The sequence below is a fragment of the Plecotus auritus genome, assembly GCF_963455305.1.
Source record: "Plecotus auritus genome assembly, chromosome: 7".
Taxonomy (NCBI): Eukaryota; Metazoa; Chordata; class Mammalia; order Chiroptera; family Vespertilionidae; genus Plecotus; species Plecotus auritus.
The window spans coordinates 40,488,920-40,509,103 of NC_137774.1; the positions used below are offsets into that span (position 1 = coordinate 40,488,920).

General features: G+C 51.2%; 2 protein-coding genes across 9 annotated transcripts in view; one reads left to right on the plus strand and one right to left on the minus strand.

Annotated features, from left to right (window-relative positions):
* Positions 1 to 4,693, minus strand: part of SHPK (sedoheptulokinase) — a 21,826-nt gene extending 17,133 nt beyond the window's left edge. Inside the window, exon 1 of one of the 2 annotated variants that reach the window (XM_080678597.1) lies at positions 3,588 to 3,821. In XM_080678597.1, the coding sequence (XP_080534723.1) occupies positions 3,588 to 3,755 (168 nt within the window). In that variant the 5' untranslated portion in view covers positions 3,756 to 3,821. Of the gene's footprint in view, positions 1 to 3,587; positions 3,822 to 4,532 lie in introns of those variants that run through there. The other variant, XM_080678598.1, reaches the window with a different exon arrangement.
* Positions 4,210 to 19,872, plus strand: CTNS (cystinosin, lysosomal cystine transporter). 7 transcript variants are annotated; one of them, XM_080678600.1, is made up of 13 exons: positions 4,210 to 4,322; positions 4,587 to 4,672; positions 5,304 to 5,383; positions 9,805 to 9,883; positions 11,288 to 11,372; positions 12,598 to 12,701; positions 12,804 to 12,935; positions 15,029 to 15,128; positions 15,228 to 15,347; positions 16,131 to 16,301; positions 18,019 to 18,136; positions 18,349 to 18,463; positions 18,796 to 19,872. In XM_080678600.1, the coding sequence occupies exons 3-13, from the start codon at positions 5,323 to 5,325 to the stop codon at positions 18,908 to 18,910; spliced, it is 1,200 nt and encodes a 399-aa protein (XP_080534726.1). In that variant the 5' UTR covers positions 4,210 to 4,322; positions 4,587 to 4,672; positions 5,304 to 5,322; the 3' UTR covers positions 18,911 to 19,872. The 7 variants fall into 7 exon arrangements, with proteins under 7 accessions (XP_080534726.1, XP_080534729.1, XP_080534728.1 ...); XM_080678601.1 differs by having other exon boundaries at positions 4,258 to 4,322; positions 4,620 to 4,672; XM_080678603.1 differs by lacking the exon at positions 18,796 to 19,872 and having other exon boundaries at positions 18,349 to 18,767.
* The last annotated feature ends 312 nt before the right edge of the window (positions 19,873 to 20,184 follow it).

A 20,184-nucleotide genomic window follows, 5' to 3' on the forward strand; every position in this document is an offset into this window, starting at 1 on the left:
TGTCCCCTGTCAGCCTCCTGGCCTTGGTTAAAGGCAATTCTTGGCTCCTAATAAGTATGAACAAAGAAAGAGAAAGGTGAAGAGGGAAAGGATGAGGAAGGATGGGAAGGAGTAGAGAGGGAGCACAAAGCATTTCCCTGAGAAGACAATTCCAGATCCTAACAAGACTCTCTTTCTTTCTCTTTTTCTTTTCTTCTTTTCTCTTCTTTCTTTTCTTTTCTTCTTTCTTTCTTTCTTTCTTTCTTTCTTTCTTTTTCTTTCTCCTCACCCAAAGATATTTTCCCATTGATTTTTAGAGAGAGGGAAAGACAGAGAGCAATATCAATGTGAGAGAAATACATCGATTGGTTGCCTCCTGCATGCACACTGACTTGAGCCCAGGCCGGGGAGGAGACTGCAACCAAGGTACTTGCCCTTGACCGGAATCGAACTTGGGACCCTTTGGTCTGCAGGCTGATGCTCTATCCACTGAACCAAACCTTCTAGGGCCGTGGTCGGCAAACTGCGGCTCGCAAGCCACATGCGGCTCTTTGGCCTCTTGAGTGTGGCTCTTCCACAAAATACCACGGCCTGGGCGAGTCTATTTTGAAGAAGTGGCATTAGAAGAAGTTTAAGTTTAAAAAATTTGACTCTCAAAAGAAATTTCAATCATTGTACTGTTGATATTTGGCTCTGTTGACTAATGAGTTTGCCGACCACTGTGCTAGGGCAACAAGACTCTTTATATATAGGAGAGACTACAGCAGAACTGACTTGGCAGTAAAGACAGGCAAAGAGGAGGTGCATGGCTGTTCGCAATCCCCGGAGGAGGGAAGAAAGAAGACAGAGGGGAAGGAAGAAGGAAGCAGGAAAGGCATTTGTTTAGACCTGCACTGTCCAACATGGCAGTCAGTCACATGTGGCTAGCCCAGATTAAGATGTGCTGTCAATGTAAAATTCAGACCAGATTTCAGATTTAGTATGGAAAGAAAGAATGCACAACGTCATTAATAGTTTTATATTAATTATTACTGTACATATTGGAATTATACTATGTTGAGAAAATTGGGTTAAATAAAATATGCAATTAGAATTCATTTCAGGGGTTGGGGAAGATAGAAGAGGGTATAGAGGGGATAAATGGTGATGGAAGGAGACTTGACTTGGGGTGGGGAACACACACTACCACATATAGATGATGTATTATAGACCTGTACACCTGAAACCTATATCATTTTATTAATCAATTTTATCCAATAAATTCAATTTAAAAAGACCATTGCACCTGTTATTTTGTACTTTTTAAAATATGGGTACTAGAAAACTGAAAATTACAGGTGTCGGGGGAGAAAGAGGGGAGGAATGGGAGATATTTGTAATACTATCGACAATAAAAAATTCTTTTAATAAAATTTAATTTAAAAAAAAGAAAATTACAGGTGTCGCTCACATTTGTGGCTCAAATTTCTATTGGACAGCCCTGGTTTAAAGAGTTCGCACATGGCAGTCAGATGGAGAATCAACCCAGGACAGAGGAGCTGCTGTTTAAAATGGGCCCAGGGTGGGTGAGTTGTGTGGGTAGGGATAGTGGAGGAGGGAAACAGGCCAGATGGCAGTGAAAACAAGGAGACAGTGTTCAGCAAGTAGTTCGTTCCAGTTGTAGGGGTGTGATGGGGAACAGACAATGGGCATGCCCACATGTGACAGGAAAGGTGCTGTACCCATTCCTTGGCTCAGATTATCAACTGGTCTGCATCCAGATCAAATCCTAGAACTTTAGAGTTGAAAAAATAACTTAGAAACTCAGTCAACCCTCCTCCTTTACGCCTCTTTTTACATTTGAGGAAACTGAGGCCCTGAGAGAAAAAATTAATAATGCAGAAAGGGTCACAGAGCTTCCCTCAAAAAACCTAGTTGTAAATACGGAAAAGCCTGACCTTCCACATAGCTGCCAAGCTTGACCATGGTGTACACAATACTTCTAAAGACTAAGAAGTATGGTCATGAGGAAAGAACAGAACCATCAGCTATTCCATCAATCAGTGGTTCTCACCCCAGTGGTTTCTGTCCCCAGGGGACATATGACCATACGGGAATGTTTTGGGGGTATCACACCTGGGGAGGAGAATTCTGCTAGCAGGTAGAGAGGCCAGGGATGCTGCTAGGCATCCTACAAGGCACAGGACAGAGCCCCAAACAAAGAATCACCCAGCTCAAAAAAAATCAACAGTGCCGAGGTTGAGAAGTCCAGTCATAGATGAAATTATAGGAATGCTGTTTGTCCCAGAGCACAACACACATGTGGGGTCTGCCGGGGGAGGGGGGGCTATCACTGGCCTCCCCTAAACCCTTCATTAGGCAGGTGTGGTGCACTGGGTATGTCTGTAAACACAGGAAGTGGGGAAAGTAATGTTCAAGAAGTGGCCTATTTCAGAATAGGGCACTGCCTAAACCCACTCCCTGTCATCCCGGCTCTGCAGCTCACTCCCACAGAGCCAGAGTCCTGAAGTGATAATCATTCTAAAATGCCCTGATGCCACCCCCCGCCCCCCAGCCAAGCTGACTTTGAAAGCCTCTATGAAAATGCCAAGTGTTCCTGAAATCTTAATCCTCTGAAATGCTTCTGAGCAAGACGGACTCTGAACCCTAGAGAACTGAGTCCAGATATGTGGCAAGAGTTGGGAAAACAGCTCCTGGGAGTGGTGTTTGGCTCAGAAATGGAGGTTTGTGGCTGGATGGGGCCAGAGGCCACCTACTTCAAGTCGGAGAAGAACAAGCTGAGATCCAGAAAAAAGGTTACTCAAAGTTCCCTGATATTAATTTCTATTGTCAAGTAACTAAACACAGAGCCACCTTTGTCAGGGAATTAATGGAATCCAGCTCTGAGGATGGACACCTTTTCTGAACCCACATCTCACAACAGGGCCCACTGTGGTTAAATCCTCCAATTCTCTCTTGCAGCTTTCACAAGACTAGTTGTAGTGCATTATTACCACATTTCACAAGATAAACCTTGTAGTGTATCATTATCAATCTGAACTTTTCTAATGACGGCTTTCAATATCTTTCTGTCTGTCTTTCTTCCAAAGTATTTTGTCTTTCTATCTGTCCTATCTGTTTTTCCTCTGAAGTGTCTCAGCCTTTGGGGCCTTGGGATGTGTGTGTGTGTTGGGGGGGGGGGGGGGGGGGTGGGGGCGTGACTTTTGTTGACCAGGTGTTTGAGATGTTCAGTCCACATTTTGCTCTGTTAGGCCTGATTCTGCATCTGATTTCCAGAGGAAAACCCAAACTGCCCTGGGGAACAAACTGAATCCTAAACTTGAGGACACAGGCAGGTGTGCGGAGAATTACACGAGGGGAATTCCCCCCGGGTCAGGGTATACAGAAAGTGGAGGGCAGAGAGCACGGGCAAGCCCCTAGAGGAGGCCAGAGAGCGGGGAGATCGGTGCCAGGCCTTAACCGATTGGGAGGTGGGGGTGGTGTGCAACAGGCAGGTGGAGGTCAGGCAGGCTAGAGCAGTCAGGGAGACTTCTCCGAGGAAGGGGGTGTTGGGGCGAGAGGGGGTCAGGGGGCCCTGGAGGCGGCGCAGCTCCAGGACACTGCCTCACCTGGGGCCCGGCTGCCGCGCTCTGGGCCGCCGCCTCGGCCCGCGCAGCCCGGACACAGCTGGCCAGGACCACAAACCCCGATGGGTCGTCGGGCGCCGCCTCCACCACGGCCGCCTTCACAGACGTGGTGCCCAGGTCGATGCCGAGCATGACCGACGGTGCAGCCATGGCCGTGGGACCAGAGTAGGTTTTGTCCGCTGGGCGGGGCTCCCTCCAGCACCCTAAACCCAGGACCTAGATGCGGGGGCGGGGCCTCGCCGGCCAAGCTGTCAGCCACACGCAAAGTGAAGGCTGATCGTCTTCCCATTGGCCGAGGAAGGGGGAGCCCCGCACGGCGGGCCCGGTGATAGGCGGAGAGACGGATGAAGGCGGGCTGGGGTTCCAGGCCTCCGCAGGACAGCCTCTGCCTCGCTCTCAAAACGAGTGCAGAGTCCGCGGACAGGCGCTCGGAACTCGGAGAGCCTCTGTGTCCCTAAAAGTGGCTGAAGACTCCCTCACACCGAGCCTCCATCCCTGACAAGGTGGCTCCGCTCCTCCCCAACCCTGCTTAAAATTCGTCAAACTACCGCTCCCAGAGTGCATAGCGGGAACCTATTTACTCCGCGAGTCAGGTGACTGGGGTCAGGTGACTTCGGGCCCGCCCTCACGCAGATCTAGCCGGTCCAGGGAAGCGGGTACAGCCCGAAGCATCTCCTACGTCTCGTGGATCGGTCCCAGAGCCTCAGAAGATCTCAGGTGAGAGCCGGCACGCCCCGACAGCCTCCTCCCCATTTCCCAAGTGGACCCCCTGAGGCCCAGGGGGGCTGGTGCAGCAAGCCGGTTGGCAGCCTGCCGCAAATCCAGCCCGGCTCAGCGGCTCCAGGGTTCCATCCCTAGCCACTTGTCCCGTCCTGGCGACACCCAGGTTCGAGGGCCGGGGTGGTGGTGGGCGGAGGTAGAGCTCACCGTGCTGTCGAGGTGGTGTGGGTGGTCCGAGCCCCTTCCCCGCCTTCCGCTTAGTTGCCGCCTGAATCTGAGTCGCGGAGTTTACAGGTTGCTTTGGAGAAGGGAGACTCCGAGAGGACCCTTCCGAAACTCCGGTGGAAGTAAGTGCTGAGCTCTGGGCTGGGCTCCAGGGCAGTGGGCAGGAGCAGGCCCCACCCCACCCCACCCCGCCCTCCGGGAGCTTTCAGGCAGAAGAAGGGAAGAACAGCTGGGCTTTGCCTTTTTCAACAGTTTTGAGGAAAATAACAACCCTTAGGCTCTTATCCCAAGATAAGGAATGAAGTCCATTTTCTTAATGTTTATAGGTTCACAAAGTCAAATATCTGACCACAATCTTAATAATTTCGGGAAAAAAGAATTCTAAACCAGTAAAACTGCATTCTTTCTTTTTGTTAAGTTGCAGGAAGCAGTTGAAGAGGAGAAAATTCAGTATTTGCCTACTTCCTCAGAGTGGGCCCTTACACAACCCACTTAGTCTCTCTGAGCCCATTTCGCTGTATATTAAAGATAAGCCCTCCCTGGAGTCCTGTTCTCCAGGCTGGTGATGCAAAGCCCATGAGGCCACAGGTGTGAAGTGAAAGTCCTTTATGAACAGTTCATGCCATGGTTCCAGGGGGCATATTGCCCAGGCGGCATATTGCACTTCTGTGGCCACTACCCCAAAGGGCATATCGCTGCTGAGCTGATCCAACTTTAACCTGAACTTCTCTTGCTCTTTGTTTTTCTCACTAGTTCTTTGAAATTGAGGAACATGATAAGGAGTTGGCTGGTGGTTTTTATCCTTTTTCCCCTGAAGCTCATAGAGAAATGTGGTAAGTTTAGAAATTGGTCATCAACTTTGTAAAGAGGGAAATAGAGTAAGTAGCCTGACCTGTTTGTAGCCAAGGATTTAGGACTGTCCAGACGCGTGGGCTTGCCTGGCCCTTGGTCAAGCAGCCACAGGGTGGTGGAGTAGACCCAGGTCTGGGGTCCAGGAGTTTTACAAGGAGTCAGATGATTCCATAAATAATTGGCCTTCTGGGGCTCTCCCTTCAGGGAGCACACCCAAGCCATTCCCCTCCTCCTCTCTCTTCCCTATGAGCACATACCTCCTAACTTCTAAGGACCCCGTGAGACTTGCAACCAGGGGAAAAATGGTCCTTGTTTCAGTGTCCTAAATATATTTTTATTGCAGTCAGTAAATTCTTGTGTGCTTTTCTAAAGATAATAAATAATCGGCCTTCTGCGCTGGGATCCCTGTTACCTTATCTGTATTACCAAAATCAAACTGTGGAGCTCCAACAATCTGGGATAATATCTGTAAAGAAGGGCTTGTGTTCCTGCCCTGTGGACCTCACAGAGGGAGTTATGGGTTCTGGGAGATGCTGCAGAAGCGTGATGTGGCCACCTTGTTGTGCCTGGGTCTGCCATGCCACAAACTCCTGAAGGGTCTGCCCAGCGTCCCCTCGTAAGATGAGAAAACCGTTCCCTTCCAGAGGGACGGAGAACAGGGCTAGGGGCTTCGCAGAACACTGGCTCATTGTCCAAAAAACACATCAGGGTCTGTACATCCTTGTAGGGCATGACTTTTAGTGCAGGGCTCTTAGAGGCCTGTATCATTCTATTCATTCTCCCACTGCCCAGAACATGGCTGAAATTCCTTCCACAAAAGGAATTTGTGATGAGCACTTCTAGGACCCCCAGACTCATTATTTTGACCACTGTCAAAAATCAGATAGATGTTGAAATCCCTGACCAAAGATTTCAAATGAACCTTGTTCAAACAATACAAATCCTATGCAAGCTGTCAAGAGCCCGGCACAGTGGCTGCACCATTCCAGTTATCTGGCCTCTTAAATCTCTGAGAACATACGTACCTGACCAGCTCTTCCAGGTTTGTTAAAAAGTCAGCCATGTTACTTTATAGTCACACCTTGTGGATAAGCAATTTCCACGTGCAGCCTGTTGTTGGTACAGATGCCAGAGCCCCACTCTAGACCTGCTGGGTCACATTCTCTGGGACTAAGGCCCCAGTATGTATATACACACGTGCATTGGCAGGCTTTAAATAAAGCTTCATTAGTAATGTTAATGCATTGCTCTAGAGAAGAACAGCAAATCCACCTCAATTATACAGAGGGGGAATTTAGGCCAGGAGAGGTTAAAGGTCTTCGCCAAAGTCACAGAGCTAGAAAGTAACAAAGATGGGACCTGAGTAGGGTCTCTACTCCATTTTATCGTTCTGCCTCCTTTCCTGAGTGTCATAAACAGTGGAAACCACCATAAAATCAAGTAACTGGGATTGGCTTTCTGACCTCATTCTGGCGGGCCTGTCTTACTGCTTTGGGGAGTGATCGTCAGGGACCTTAAGTTGGCTCAGTGGTTGAGTGTTGACCCATGAACCAGGAGGCCCCAGTTCGATTCCCAGTCAGGGCACATGCCCGGCTTGGGGGCTGGATCCCCAGTAGGGGGCATGCAGGAGAGCTGATACAGGATTCTCTTTCATCATTGATGTTTCTATTTCTTTCTCCTTCTCCCTTCCTCTCTCTGAAATCAATAAAAACATATAGATAGATAGCATAGATAGATATGAAAACAGACTCTCCTTAGAGGAAACTTGGGGTGGTCTCATTAAGATTCATTTGGTAATTCCAATGTTGTGTCCAGAGACTCCTGCCCCAGGGCAAACTTTAAAGTGTGTTTTCCCAGGATATGATGCCAGTTTTCTAACTGCCTCCCCCTTAAAAAAAAAAAAAAAAAAAAAAAAAAGAATGTCCTGCCTTGTTTACATGATGTTAAGAATAGTCAACAGCAATTATTCAGCACTCAGTGTGGAAAGTCGCAAACATCACTTTATCTTTACAGTGCCCTGTGAGATGGGTAGTACTGTTCTCCCCATTTTACAGGTGAGGAAACAGGCTTAAGTACACCCAGGGTCACACAGCTAGGAGGCGACAAAGCCAGAATGGATCTGTTTGACCTCAGAGCCCAGTCTCTCGGCTGCTGAGCACTGCTGTCTTCGTGGCACTAAGTGAGAGGGAAGTAAACATCCCTTGATCTGATTCTTTGAGCGTTCACAGACTCCGCTCTTAACATAGAAAGACGGTGGAAGAGGAGAGGCCATGGGGATCTCCCACTCACCCTGATCACAGTCCCAGCAGAGCCCTGGGGACCCGCGGTGTTGGTGGCTGCCTGGCATCACTTTCAGTACCCTGACCTGGGTACCGTCTTGTCACAGTATTGCTTATCTGGTATGGTCCTCAGCTCTAGGTGGAAAGTAACAGCAAGGACCTACCCCAGCTGTGCAAGCCAAGAACAAAGCCACGGGTCGTTTATGGGAGCAGGAGTGAAAAAGAAGAGGTGGAGTTGTCAAAGCCGCCTCCAAGCCCCAAGGCTCCACATAAGGGAGGGACCTTCCTACTCTGTGCAGCTTGGCCTCTGCAAGGGCCAGGGGGGGACATGCCACTCAGAGCGACCCTGGTGGGAGTCAGCTGGAGACTTGCAAACACAGGACAAACTCTGTACCTGCATTCACACATGCAGGGTCAGCATGAAAAAGGTGGCTCAGACAGGGTCTGAGAGGTCCCGGGTAGCAGAGCCAGGCCCAGGAGTGCAAGTTCCAGGCTGGCCCATTCCCTTGGAGGGGATGGGCTTACTCCTTCTGGGTGTCCCAGACAGAGGAAGAGAAACTTCCAAGTAGGAGTATTGAGAAAGGGGATCAGACATTGGAGAACTTCTAAATGCCCTTCCCACCTGGGCGCCTAAACTCAGTTCTTTACCTTCAGCCTTTCATGGTCTGGGGAGAGAGAGACCTGGGCCCTGCCTGCGGCTGCTACCCCAGCAAGGACCAACTTCATCAAGTTGAGTGTTTGCTTTCCCATTGTGGGCCCCCTTCCACTTCCATTCTAGATTCATGCCCATACTTTATGCTGTGCATAATCCTGAAGGCCTGGAGGTGAGGGAGGGGAGGTGGACAGGTGCCTGGATCTGTGAGCACACCTGTGATGGGGGTGGGGAGGTGTGGCCCTAAGAACACAGGAAGAGGTCAAAGAGAGGCTGACTCACTCATGTTCTGTAGCCAAGTTGCTCTGGGGTATTTCGCCTCCCAATCCTGCTTCTCCCCTCACCCTGGACACCTGTTTGTCCACCTCATCCTAAGCTAACACCTCAAAGCCAAGAAGAAATCAGTCTCCCCCAGTCCCCAGCAGAGTCAGCCTCAGGAAGGGGATCAGTGAATGGGTTGAGCTGGGTTCAAGTTCATATGGGAACCCAACAGGGTATTTTGAGAAACAGGTTAGCTGGGCCCTGTGTATGAGTATAAGTATTTCTCTCTTGGACCGCAACCAGCACAGCTAGAGAGTGGACACAAGTCCTGAGTAGGGGCAAAAGGGGATTGAGAAAAAGAAAGAGACAGACACAGGAGACTGTAGAGAAAGCTAGGACCGGGTGGGACAGCTGGCCCTCTGATGGAGAGACAGTGACCCAGAGCCGGTGCAGCGCGTTTATTTTATACAGTATGATTCCAGGAAGCTTTACTAGAGTTTAAGACAAAGGAATTATGTTAAATCATGGTTAAAGATCAAGCTGTAATTCTTCATTCTTGTGGCCTCTTTGTAATTGTCACTTCTGGCTGAGCCCATATGATTGTGTCCATTCCTTGTGCCTGGCTAAACTTAGATAATGAAACCCACCCCTGGCACCTGAGCTAAGGGTCAGGCTGACAACATACCTGCCTCTGGCACGGTATGTTTCCAGGACTTGGCTCTGCCAACACCACTGGACTCAGCTGACAGTAATCAAAGAAATGCTCAAGGAGAGACTGGACCCATTCTGCGGGGCCACTGAAGCTCCACAAATAGGAGACTCCTGTGACTTCCATCTAAAGAGGTGGTTCAAGTCCACATTTTCCAGTCCCGGATTGTGGCTTGAATTCCTTTAGTTTCTAAAACTGTCTCTGGATAACTCGGCTGCATAGCCTCAGAGCCTGTGATGTTGGGGAGGAGGAAGCGGCAGCATCTTCTGCTCAGGCTTGTGTCTCCCTCAAATGCCAGCAGGAGGTGAAAGAGCATAATGAGGGTTTTGGTTTCCAGTCGCATCACTTAGTCCCTCAGAACCTCCATGTCTTCACCTAGAAGATAGGGGTCATCGTGAGGCATAGTTCCTGAGTTCAGATGGCAGGGGCCCTTGTCCATCTCTCCTTGTGGGCCTAAGTCTCTGACCTCATGACTAATGCCACTGATTTGGGTCCTTCCAGAGTCGACGGTCAACCTTGCTGTTCCTCCCACTGTGAAGCTGGAAAATGGGAGCTCAACCAATGTCAGCATCACCCTTCAGTAAGTTCCCAGCCCCAGAGCTGCCCTCGGCCCAGCTCGTCACCCCACGGCTGGCTCAGTCCCTTCATATTTCAAGTGTGATGCTCGTGCCTCGTCACTTTCAGAGAAAACAGAGGAAGAGAGGCACTAGCCCTGGACTGCAGACCGAGGTCCCAGAGTCTCTCTTCCCCCACTCACAGAACCCTTGTTTCCGGTGGAAGGAGCAGGAAGGGGTTTTCTCCCCAGTCATGAGCCTTTTCCCCAGCCAAAAAGAGTCCTTGAGTGACCAGCAGTTAATGCCAGACTTCAGAGTGGCCCTTTCCAAGGCTCTAAGTATTTGAGGAGAGCCCTGAGGTCCGGGGTAAGGAGCTGAGCATTTGTTAGATCACTTCCAAAGGCAGAAGTGACTCCATCTGGTGGATCTCGTTTGACCCTCACACTTAGCCTTGACCGAGAGTCTTTCTTGCTGACCTCTGCTGGTTCAGGCATGAGGGTGCCGACCTAGTTCAGACTGTGCTGAGAGCCTCCCTCTTCTGCATCATTCACTGCTTCACACTGCGCCTGCCTCCCAGTCACATGGATCCTGTAGAGGAAGGTCTGGAGCACTGTCCTCTCTCTCCCCCTCTCCCTTTCCTCACCCATCCTGGGAAGTCTGTTCTCAAACCAAAGTTTTGGTACCAAGGCTCCCCAACAGACCTACATTCTGTCTATAGCCCAGCCACCCGGATACCTCGTGAATCTGACATGTCATCCCCTCACCACAGCTCTCCCCTCTCCAGAACCCTGGAGTGGCTTTCCACTGCCTTGCACATTAACGCCAGGCCTCTCAGTGCAGACCTGAGACCCCATGGGCTGCTCAGACATGTCTCATGGCTTTCTGGGTACACAATGCTCCCTGCTCAGACCTGAATCCTCTCGGAAGCCTTTCCCACCAGAGCAAGTGTCGTGGTCCAGTCGGCCCCTGGACATCTTATTTGGCATTCACAGCCAGTTTCACACCCCATGTTCTCAGCCCCAGTAGGGACATCTTCTCTGATAAAGACAGAAAACTCCTGCCTGGCCGGTATGGCTCGGTGGTTGAGCGTTGACCTATGAACCAGGTAGTTGGTTTGTGGGCTCCATCCCTGGTAGGGAGTGTGCAGGAGGTGGCCTATCAATGATTCTCTCATCATTGATGTTTGTATCTCTCTCTCCCTCTCCCTTACTCTCTTCCTCTCTGAAATCAATAAAAATAAATTTTTTTTAAAAAAGATAGAAAACTCCTAAGGAGCAGGGAGCCCACCTTCTCTCCCCTCAGATTGAGCCCATAGCACTTCCTCACCCTAACTGCTTGAGAAATGACAGGCCCCATGTGAAATCCAGAGGTGGGTTGAGATGGCACAGTGTCCCACTCCTCAGTAGTAATCAGACTCTTGTCCCCCACAGGCATCCGCTGAATGCAACCTTGGTGATCACTTTTGAAATCACATTTCATTCAAAAAATACCACTATCCTTGAGCTGCCGGATGAAGTAAGTAATGAACCTTACCTGGTGGGTAGAGAACTGCTGGGTAACAAAACACATTTTAATTAAGTGCTTCTGGAAGTAGGCCACCTTGTTTTTAGACCGTGGGCTGCCCCTGTCCCATCCCTCTAGAAGTCTCTGATTTTGGCTTTGTTGGTCTCCTTGAGGACGGGCGTCTTATGCCGTGTAGACGGAATTAGGAACGTGATGGTAAGAAATGTAAGGCAGAAAATGGTTCTGTGAATGTAGAAGAACTTCTTAAGGTAGTTTTCGAAGACTTTGCTACTCAAAGGGTGTTCAAGGCCTAGCAGCATTGTCCCTGCTAGAAACCTTTTAGTAATGCAGACTCCCAGGCCCCGCTCCAGATCCACTGATTCAAAATCTGCACCTGAGCATGATCCCTGGATGATTTGGGTCCACATTAAGGTTTGCAAAGCACTGTTCTGAGATCCTATTGGTTGAGTGTTATTTCCAAAACCCAGTGCCAGAGTCTGTCTGGTATTACAGCGATAACTATTCATAACCCTTAAGCATTGGTCTGTTAATATATACCCTGCTTCTGCCTTACTAAGGATTTGAGCCAATTATTGATAAATTAGATTACAAAAAACATCAATAGGGGAGGCAGTATAAAATAAACCAGGGTTTTAACAAAAAACAAGACAAGATGAATACAGGGATGAAATTGATGACCATAAGGCATGCCACGAGGCCCTGTATGGTTGTAGAAATGGGCTGCAAACTGGCTCTGAGCCCCTTAGCAAGCAGACCGTGTGGAAGCATGGGCTTCCTGTGAGAAGGGAATCTCATCTCATCCCATGGTAAACATCACACATCATTAGACACCACTTCTCCTGCCCCAGGGTGTCTCCTGCTGCAGGCTAAGAAAAGCCAGTGGTTCTAACAGCAGGTCCTGGCATTCAGCTCTCTGAGGTCTGGCTTGATCCACCGATCGAATTGCTGGTGAGAGGAAGGGAACCGTCCCACCTTCCCTCAGGGGTAGGCCCAAGGGCAGAACCAAGTTCTGCTCAGAAAGTCTAACATAACACATAGGTGTGGGGGCGGGGGTTCCAGTTGGCTGGTTGGTCGTGTTTCTCCCCTTGGTTAGTAAGCTCCCGGAAGGCAGGGACCCTGTGTGATATGTCCCTACATTTCCTAGTGCATAGTCTGCAGCTGGGCACTCAGGTCCCAACAAGTACATGGCACTGGATCGAATTCAGTTTTCCTATAGGTTGTGGTGCCTCCCAGAGTGACAGAGTCCTCTTTTCAAGTGACATCTCGAAATGTGGGACAAATTACTGTTTTTCTGCATGAAAATCATTCCAACCAAACCGGGTAAGCTGGGGTTTAAATGGTGAGAAGAAGGCAGCGCTGTCACGTGGGGGTTTCTCTAGGGAGCCCTGTTTCAGCTCATCCTGGTCTCCAAATCCTTTCCAGCCCAAGGATACGCTTCTTGGTGATCCGCAGCAACGTCATCAATATCATAAACCAGGTGATTGGCTGGATCTACTTTGCGGCCTGGTCCATCTCCTTCTACCCGCAGGTGATCATGAACTGGAGGCGGAAAAGGTAATCTGCTGAGCTGTATGTTCAGGTTCATTTGGTGCCCGTATGATGGGCATTCCCACGAGGCAGTAGGTAGCATGAGTTAAGCCTTTCCCCCTCTGCTTATCTCCTTTCCTGCCCTTTCTAGAAAGTTGTTGAGGTGAGAGCTCTAAGAGCCTGTGGTGGCACTTGTACTGCTGGGCAGTTGGTCTCTTGCCCAATTCAGCTCCTCCCTGTGAAAGCAACACCGTGGGGCTTCTCAGAGAAGTGGAGAACGGAGAACAGGCTGGGTGCAGGCGAAGTCCACCCAAATATTCTCTTATCTCGGTCCATCCAGCCCTGGAGGAATTAATGTCAAGTTGTGCTATAGTACCGGAGGTGGATCCTTCAGCCTTGGAGATGAAACCTTCCCACCTTGATTATAAAAACAAAGAGGGAGGCGAGGTCAGGATAAGGGTGTAGGAAGACCCTGAACTCACCTCCTCCCACAGATATACTGAATATGCGCTACATATAGAGCAGTTCCTGCTAAAGAACTGGGGCCTGGGCCTAGCCGGTTTGACTCAGTGGATAAAGCATTGGCCTGCGGACTGAAGGGCCTGGGGTTCAATTCCAGTCAAGGGCACATGCGTTGTTTCTAGCTCAATCCCCAGTAGGGGGTGTGCAGGAGGCAGCCCATCAATGATTCTCATCATTGATGTTTCTATCTCTCTCCCTCTGCCTTCCTCTCTGAAATCAATAAAAATATGTTTTTAAAAAAAGAGAACTGAGGGCCTATTGAATAGCTTCTGCACAACAAGTAGAGGGACCACATACAGAAGGGTAGGAGAGATGGAGACATGGTAACGAAGGGCATCCATCTCCCACACGGAGGCCTGCAGCAGGGAGGGATATTACGAGGGCCTGTGCAAGGACTCACCCACCCTGGGGCACAGCAAAACTCGTTTTAAAGGCACCTAGACTGTATGTGGAGGAAATCCATTTAAATTGCATTTCTATACATGAATAACAATGTTTCAGAAAGAGAAATGAAGAAAATCCTACTTATAATTAGTTGCATCTAAAAAAGTAAAATATCTAGGAATAAATTTAACTAAGGAGGTGAAAGATCTGTATTCTGAAAAGAGACATCAATGAAAGAAATTGACGAAGATACAAATAGTAGAAAGATATACCATGCTCACAGATTGGAAGAATTAATATTGTTTAAATGTTCACACTTACCCAAAGCAATAGCAGATTTGATGCAATCCCCATCAAATTACCAAAGGCATTTTTCACAGAACTACAACAAAGAATCCTAAAATTGGTATAAAAACCACAAAGACCCCAGATAGCCAAAGCAATCTTAAAAAAGAAGAGATATCACATTCCCTGATATCAAACTATACTACAAGTCTATAGTAATCAAAACAGCATCGTCCTGGCACAAAAACAGACACAGAGATTTATTGGTATAGGTAACAAACTAGTGGTTACCAGAGCAGGGTAGTGGGGAGACATTGGGGAGTAGGTGCCATAGGTGAACGGGATTAAGAGGTACAAACTTCCAGGCGTAAAATAAATAACTCATGAGGATGTGATGTATAGCACAGGGAATATAATCAATAATATTGTAATAACTGTATAGTGACAGGTGGTAACTAGACCTGTTATGGGGATCATTTTGTAATGTATATAAATATCAAATCACTATGGTCTATTTCTGAAATGAATAGGATATTGTATGACAATTATACATCCTTGGGAGGAAAGGAGGACAAAGTGGGCCTGCGATTGCGTCTTCATGCAGCAAGGACACAAGCTTTCCCACAATCACCCTCGCCTCCTGAGGGGCTGCTGAGCAGGGAGCCAGGGAGGGGAAACGACACCTTTCTGCAGGAGGCCCCAGGTTTCCCTCAGGGGGCCAGGACTTGAGGCAGGAGGAAACTGGCTCCCAAGAGGGTGGGATTGAGTGATATCGACTGGCATGAAGGGAGACCCAAGGCCAGTGCTCTGCTTGGGGGTGAAACCTTCCCACCGGGTCCTCCTTCCCGTGTACTGGGAGCTCTTTCCCCTCCCCTCCCATGCCTTCACTAGCCTGCTCACCTGCCCTGTCTCCATCTCCCCTCCCACAGTGTTGTTGGTCTGAGCTTCGACTTCGTCACCCTGAACCTGACGGGCTTCGTGGCCTACAGCGTGTTCAACGTTGGCCTCTTCTGGGTGCCACACATCAAGGTATGGCCCTGCCCGCCCACCACAGCCCAGCCCAAGCAGTTCATGGCCTGTCTGCCCCTCACTCAGTTTCACCACACACACACCTCCCCCCCCCAACAGGAGCAGTTTTTCCTCAAATACCCGAATGGAGTGAACCCTGTGGAGAGTAACGATGTCTTCTTCAGCCTGCACGCCGTGGCCCTCACCCTGGTTGTCCTGGTGCAGTGCCTCCTGTACGAGGTGAGAGATGGAATGGCACCTGCCCCCTGTGGCTGCCAGGCAGCACCCACCACCACCCCCTGCTACCACACCTGCTGTTTTACTACAAAGACACAGAGCCCCTCAGAGAGGACACGTGTTTGATCACTCAACATCTGATTGATTATTGGGCCAAGATAATAGGCCAGGCCATGGGGAAGAGGGACAGGGTGGGGCACCCCCAGCTGGGGCACCCGACTGTGAAGGCCAAGGGGCAGTGAGAGCAGCCGTGAGCCGATGGAGGTAGCTGGGGTTCAGTGTGAGGAGGAGGCTCACGAGGGCCCCGAGAGGTCCTGAGGGGTCTGGACTCAGCCATGTTGGGCCATGTGTCTGGTCGCTGACGTGGCGTTTTCTTTCACTTCCCCGTGGGTGCACCACTTCCCTCACGGAGTTCCCTTCACACACGCAAGGCCAGCCACACGGCGTGGGCCCCACCTTCACTAACCTTCCAGGTTTTCTTACTCTTTGCTGTGGAGCTTGGGTGAAGGAGCCTCCTTTGGGGAAGGGTAGGGGTGGGGACAGGTTCCAGAGTTATCAGGCTCCCTCTGCATCATGGAACCAGCCTGGGCTGGAATGGTGTTGGGTTCCATCCCCAACATCCTTCGCTCCTGGGGGGCTCTGAGAGGCACCCAGTTCTGCATTGTGGAAACAAGAAGCAATTGGGCTCTAGAAAGTCCAAGAAGGACTGAACTAGAGGCCCCGATAGTGACAAGAGCATTGCTCCCACTCACGCCCACCTCCCACCCCTTCCCCCGTCATCCTCAGCGCGGTGACCAGCGGGTGTCCTGGCCCGCCATCGGCTTCCTGGTGCTCTCGTGGCTCTTCGCGCTCATCATCATGATTATGGCCGCAGTCGGGGTAACCACGTGGCTGCAGTTTCTCTTCTGCTTCTCCTACATCAAGCTCGCGGTGACACTGGTCAAGTATTTTCCACAGGTACTTCTGGGGCCTTCCTTATTTTACATATGGCCATTGGGGTGAGGGGGGTGAGATACAGGCCCCAGGCCCTGTCCTGGCTGGGGCGAGGACCAGGCATGGGAGGCCGCAGTGGAAGCCATTGGGCCCAGCAGGACGGGACCAGGTGAAAGCTGGCCACACCGCTGCCTGCTCTTCCCTGGCACCAAAATCTCACGAAGACTTCAGCGGAGACTCTGAGCTCACACTCAGCTCTGAGAGTCAGGGGTGGTGCAGGTCTCCATCCCAATTTTCCTAGCGGCTTCAGTTCTGCCCCATTACCATAGCCGACAGCCCTGAAAGATCAGGTGCGGGGAGGGAACCCCCTGACCTCCACTCCCATCCAGGCCTTCCTTGTGGGCCCTCAGCAGCCTCCCTCGAGCGCTCAGGCCTTTGCAGACCCAGGGACTTAGAGTCAAGCATGCCTGCCCCATTGCTGGAGTGGCCTGGGACAGCATAGCTTATGACGTAAGTGCCAACTGCAGACTCCATTTATGAGTGGAGGCCTCGTTCTCACCTTGTTCTCTGTGGAGAAGCCCCTTTTCAGCTTCCCCAGCACAGGGAACCTCATGCCCGTGGGCTCAGGAAAGAGAATGTTTTGGCCAGAGTCAAGGCCAGTCTCTTCAGGGGCCTGGAAGCAGAGCCAGACCCTGAAGGATAAACAAGACTCAGTTCTGTGGACACGAGAGGAGGGGGAATTCCAGGCTAGGGGCAGCTTACACAGAGCACAGGCAGAAAAGCGTGGATGCAGCAAGGACACCTGGCTGGTCGAGCAGGGTTGAGCTAAAGGAAGGTGGGGCCGGGTACCAGGGGCTTGGGAAGAAGGCTTCCGGGTGGGGGCAGGTCTTGAGGGAAGTGGGGCCTCGGTCCCTGAATGTGGGAAAGCTTGGGGCTGGAAAAGCTGGGAGGCAGGAGTTCCAATTTGGAGACGTTTGAAACTGTCCAAGACTGGAGAGGTGGCAGCAAGTATGGAGAGGGTGGGAGAGGACAAAAAAGGGGACCTGGCTGACGGCTGACTGGGAGAAGACCCCTCCAGAGGCCTAGTCAGAGGAACCCAGAGGGTGCTGGCGTTGGAGGGAGGAGGCATGGCACTGGCAGCAGGAGAAGGGGGTGTCCAATATGTCCGCCCACTAGACCTGGGAAGCCTGAGACAGAGACCCCGGCACCCAAGCAGGGCTGAGGCGGGAGGTAAGCCCAGTCTACAGCTGGAGAAACCAAGGCTAGGAGAACGCCCAAGGCAATGGGCGCCAGTGGTGGAGCTGGTGTTCCAAACCAGGCTGTTCTCCCAGCCCGGGTCGCAAGCACAGCACGAAGTCCAGGCTGAGTGGGGAGTTTTCATGGGAGATGAGGAAAATCCGAGTGGCTGGAAAACCACAAGAGGGCTTTGTCCTGGAACAGGGAGGAAGGAAGAAGATGAAGAAGCAGCATGCCAGCCTCCCTCCATCGGGGTTGTGTGGTGCAAGGAGGGGAGGCAGAGGCCCTGTTCACTGTGCGTGCAGATGAGACCCCCAGGACCACCCAAGCTGTTCTCTGCCAAGCCTTGTCAGAGCCCAAAGATCACTGTGTTCTTTGGAGCCGAGGCCGGAGCACATGAGTGGGAGGAATTAGAGCCGCTCTTGTTTGGAGTGGCAGTCACGAGGCTTATGAGGCAGCCACCCAGCCCCCTCACCGCCCTCCATGTCTTTGTCTGGCTGCCCAGGCCTACATGAACTTTGCCTACAAAAGCACCGAGGGCTGGAGCATTGGCAACGTGCTTCTGGACTTCACTGGGGGCTGCTTCAGCCTCCTGCAGATGTTCCTCCAGTCCTACAACAATGGTGAGTCTATCAGCGGTGGGCCGGACTAGCGCCGCCACCCCCCCTCCCTGCCCCAAGGCTTGGGAATCCAAGCAGTCCCAGCCCCTAGTTCCCCCAGGGGCATCTGCAAGGGCAGGGTTGGTGGTTTCCTGGACAGGTGAGGACCCCCACCCTCCACAACCCCAGGAGCTGCCAACCTAAAACCAGATTCTGTCCCCTCTGGCTGTTAACAGACCAGTGGACACTGATCTTTGGAGACCCAACCAAGTTTGGACTCGGCATCTTCTCCATCTTCTTCGACATTGTCTTCTTCATCCAGCACTTCTGCTTGTACAGAAGGAAACCCGGGTATGAGCAGGTGAACTAGCACCCAGGGCCCCAGTGTCAGTGGCCCGGGCCCTGTGCCCAACCAGGAGGCTGGAGAGCGGTCTGGAGTGCAGGGCTGGCTCAGTGTGCAACATCGGAGAAGCATTCTCTTCCTCAGAGCCAAACACCTTAAACACAAACCAGCCTGCCTTCGTCCAGGACTTTGCAGGGCCAGGGAGAAACCTCCCTCTGAGACAGACGCCTGACTCTGCTCCAAGATTAAAAGGCTGACTGCTGGCGGCCCCTCTCGGGTCTTACTGGCCAGTCATCTGGGCCCCCTGCAACTTGATGCTGCCATTTCTATTTTCTTTAAGGCTTCAGGCAGCACCCACAGGTTCTGACAGCCATGCCAAGCAGGACTGGACGCGGAGCTGGGAGCAGGCCTTGCCTCGAGCAATCAGTGTTTCTGGGAGCAGCTTAAAGGACTGAACTTGCAGCTTTGGTGCCACTGCTGTTCCCAGAGACCAAGCAGCCAGGTGCTGTGGCCAGTGGACTGAGGGGTGCTGGTGCTGGTGGCAGAGGGGCTACGACTTTGGGATTAGGCCTTGGGGTCCCTTCTCTGAGTCTGAACACTCCCCTTCCTGACACTTATTCTACATAACCCAACTTCCACAACTGCAGGCACAGGTGGCCCAGGCCAGTGCCTAGTAAAGAAACAGTATTTCTGGGTCTTGAGGTGCCCAACAGATCGGTTCTGAACTGGGCTCACTCCCAACACCCTGTGGCACTTTATCACGCTAACACCCCTTTTGGGTTTTTTTGGAGGGATGTTTTGGAAGTGAGTGGCTGTCTTCCTACCTCTACTTTCCAGTCAGGGGCCCACGTGAAACCCTTTGCTGCTCCTTACCCTATGTCTGGATACAGGACACACACACACACACACACACACACACTTCGTGCCTTAGAGGCCACACACACACACACACACACACACACACACACTTCGTGCCTTAGAGGCCACACACACACACACACACACACACACACACACTTCGTGCCTTAGAGGCCACACACACACACACACACACACACACACACACACTTCGTGCCTTAGAGGCCTGTTGGACCCGCCAAATGGTGAGCTCCCCTGGAGGGCAGGCCTGCCTTCCCTCACTTGCCCCAGACCTGAGACTCGCCAGTTTTGGGCTGTTCAGTAGCTTCAGAGAAGGACTTGAGACCACCTCACATAAGACCCATGGGCCAACCCTGATCCCAAAACCCCTTCCCTCCCATTCCAACCAGTTGACACCAGATGGCAGCCTCTGGAAACGTGCCTTGTACATGCCTTGAGGTTGTCTATCCACTCTCCCAACTTTTTACTACAAGTTCAATGAGGGGCCTGTATCCTGGATTAAAACCTGTTTCCTTTTGTGCGCTAAGCATTTGCCAGATGCAGGAGGCAGGTGTGTTGGCTTCAGAATCAAGTCCTTGGGGCTTAGGGAGATGGCCTCCCAAGGTGACTGCGTGCCGACCTAGCACTTCATCAGGGTACCCCGCTTCGGTAGTGCAAGACGCCTGTCTGCTCAGGGCCAGGTAGGTCCCACGCCTGCATTCCCAAGGGCACTCTGCTCACGCTGTGGTTGTGAGAAGGGGTTGGATGAGGTCTTAAAGGGCACGCCACCACTGGGAGTGGAGGGATGTCTGATGGTTCCAGATTCTTCATCAATCCAGGTGTAAAAATACCAAATAGTTTAGGCCCATGG

Bases quoted from the DNA above. Each gene is read 5' to 3' on its own strand.
- CTNS (XM_080678600.1), top strand. From the start codon at position 5,323: ATGATAAGGAGTTGGCTGGTGGTTTTTATCCTTTTTCCCCTGAAGCTC. The intron at 15,348-16,130 runs GTGAGAGATGGA...CGTCATCCTCAG, and splicing joins TGCAGTGCCTCCTGTACGAG to CGCGGTGACCAGCGGGTGTC. The intron at 18,464-18,795 runs GTATGAGCAGGT...ATTTTCTTTAAG, and splicing joins TTGTACAGAAGGAAACCCGG to GCTTCAGGCAGCACCCACAG.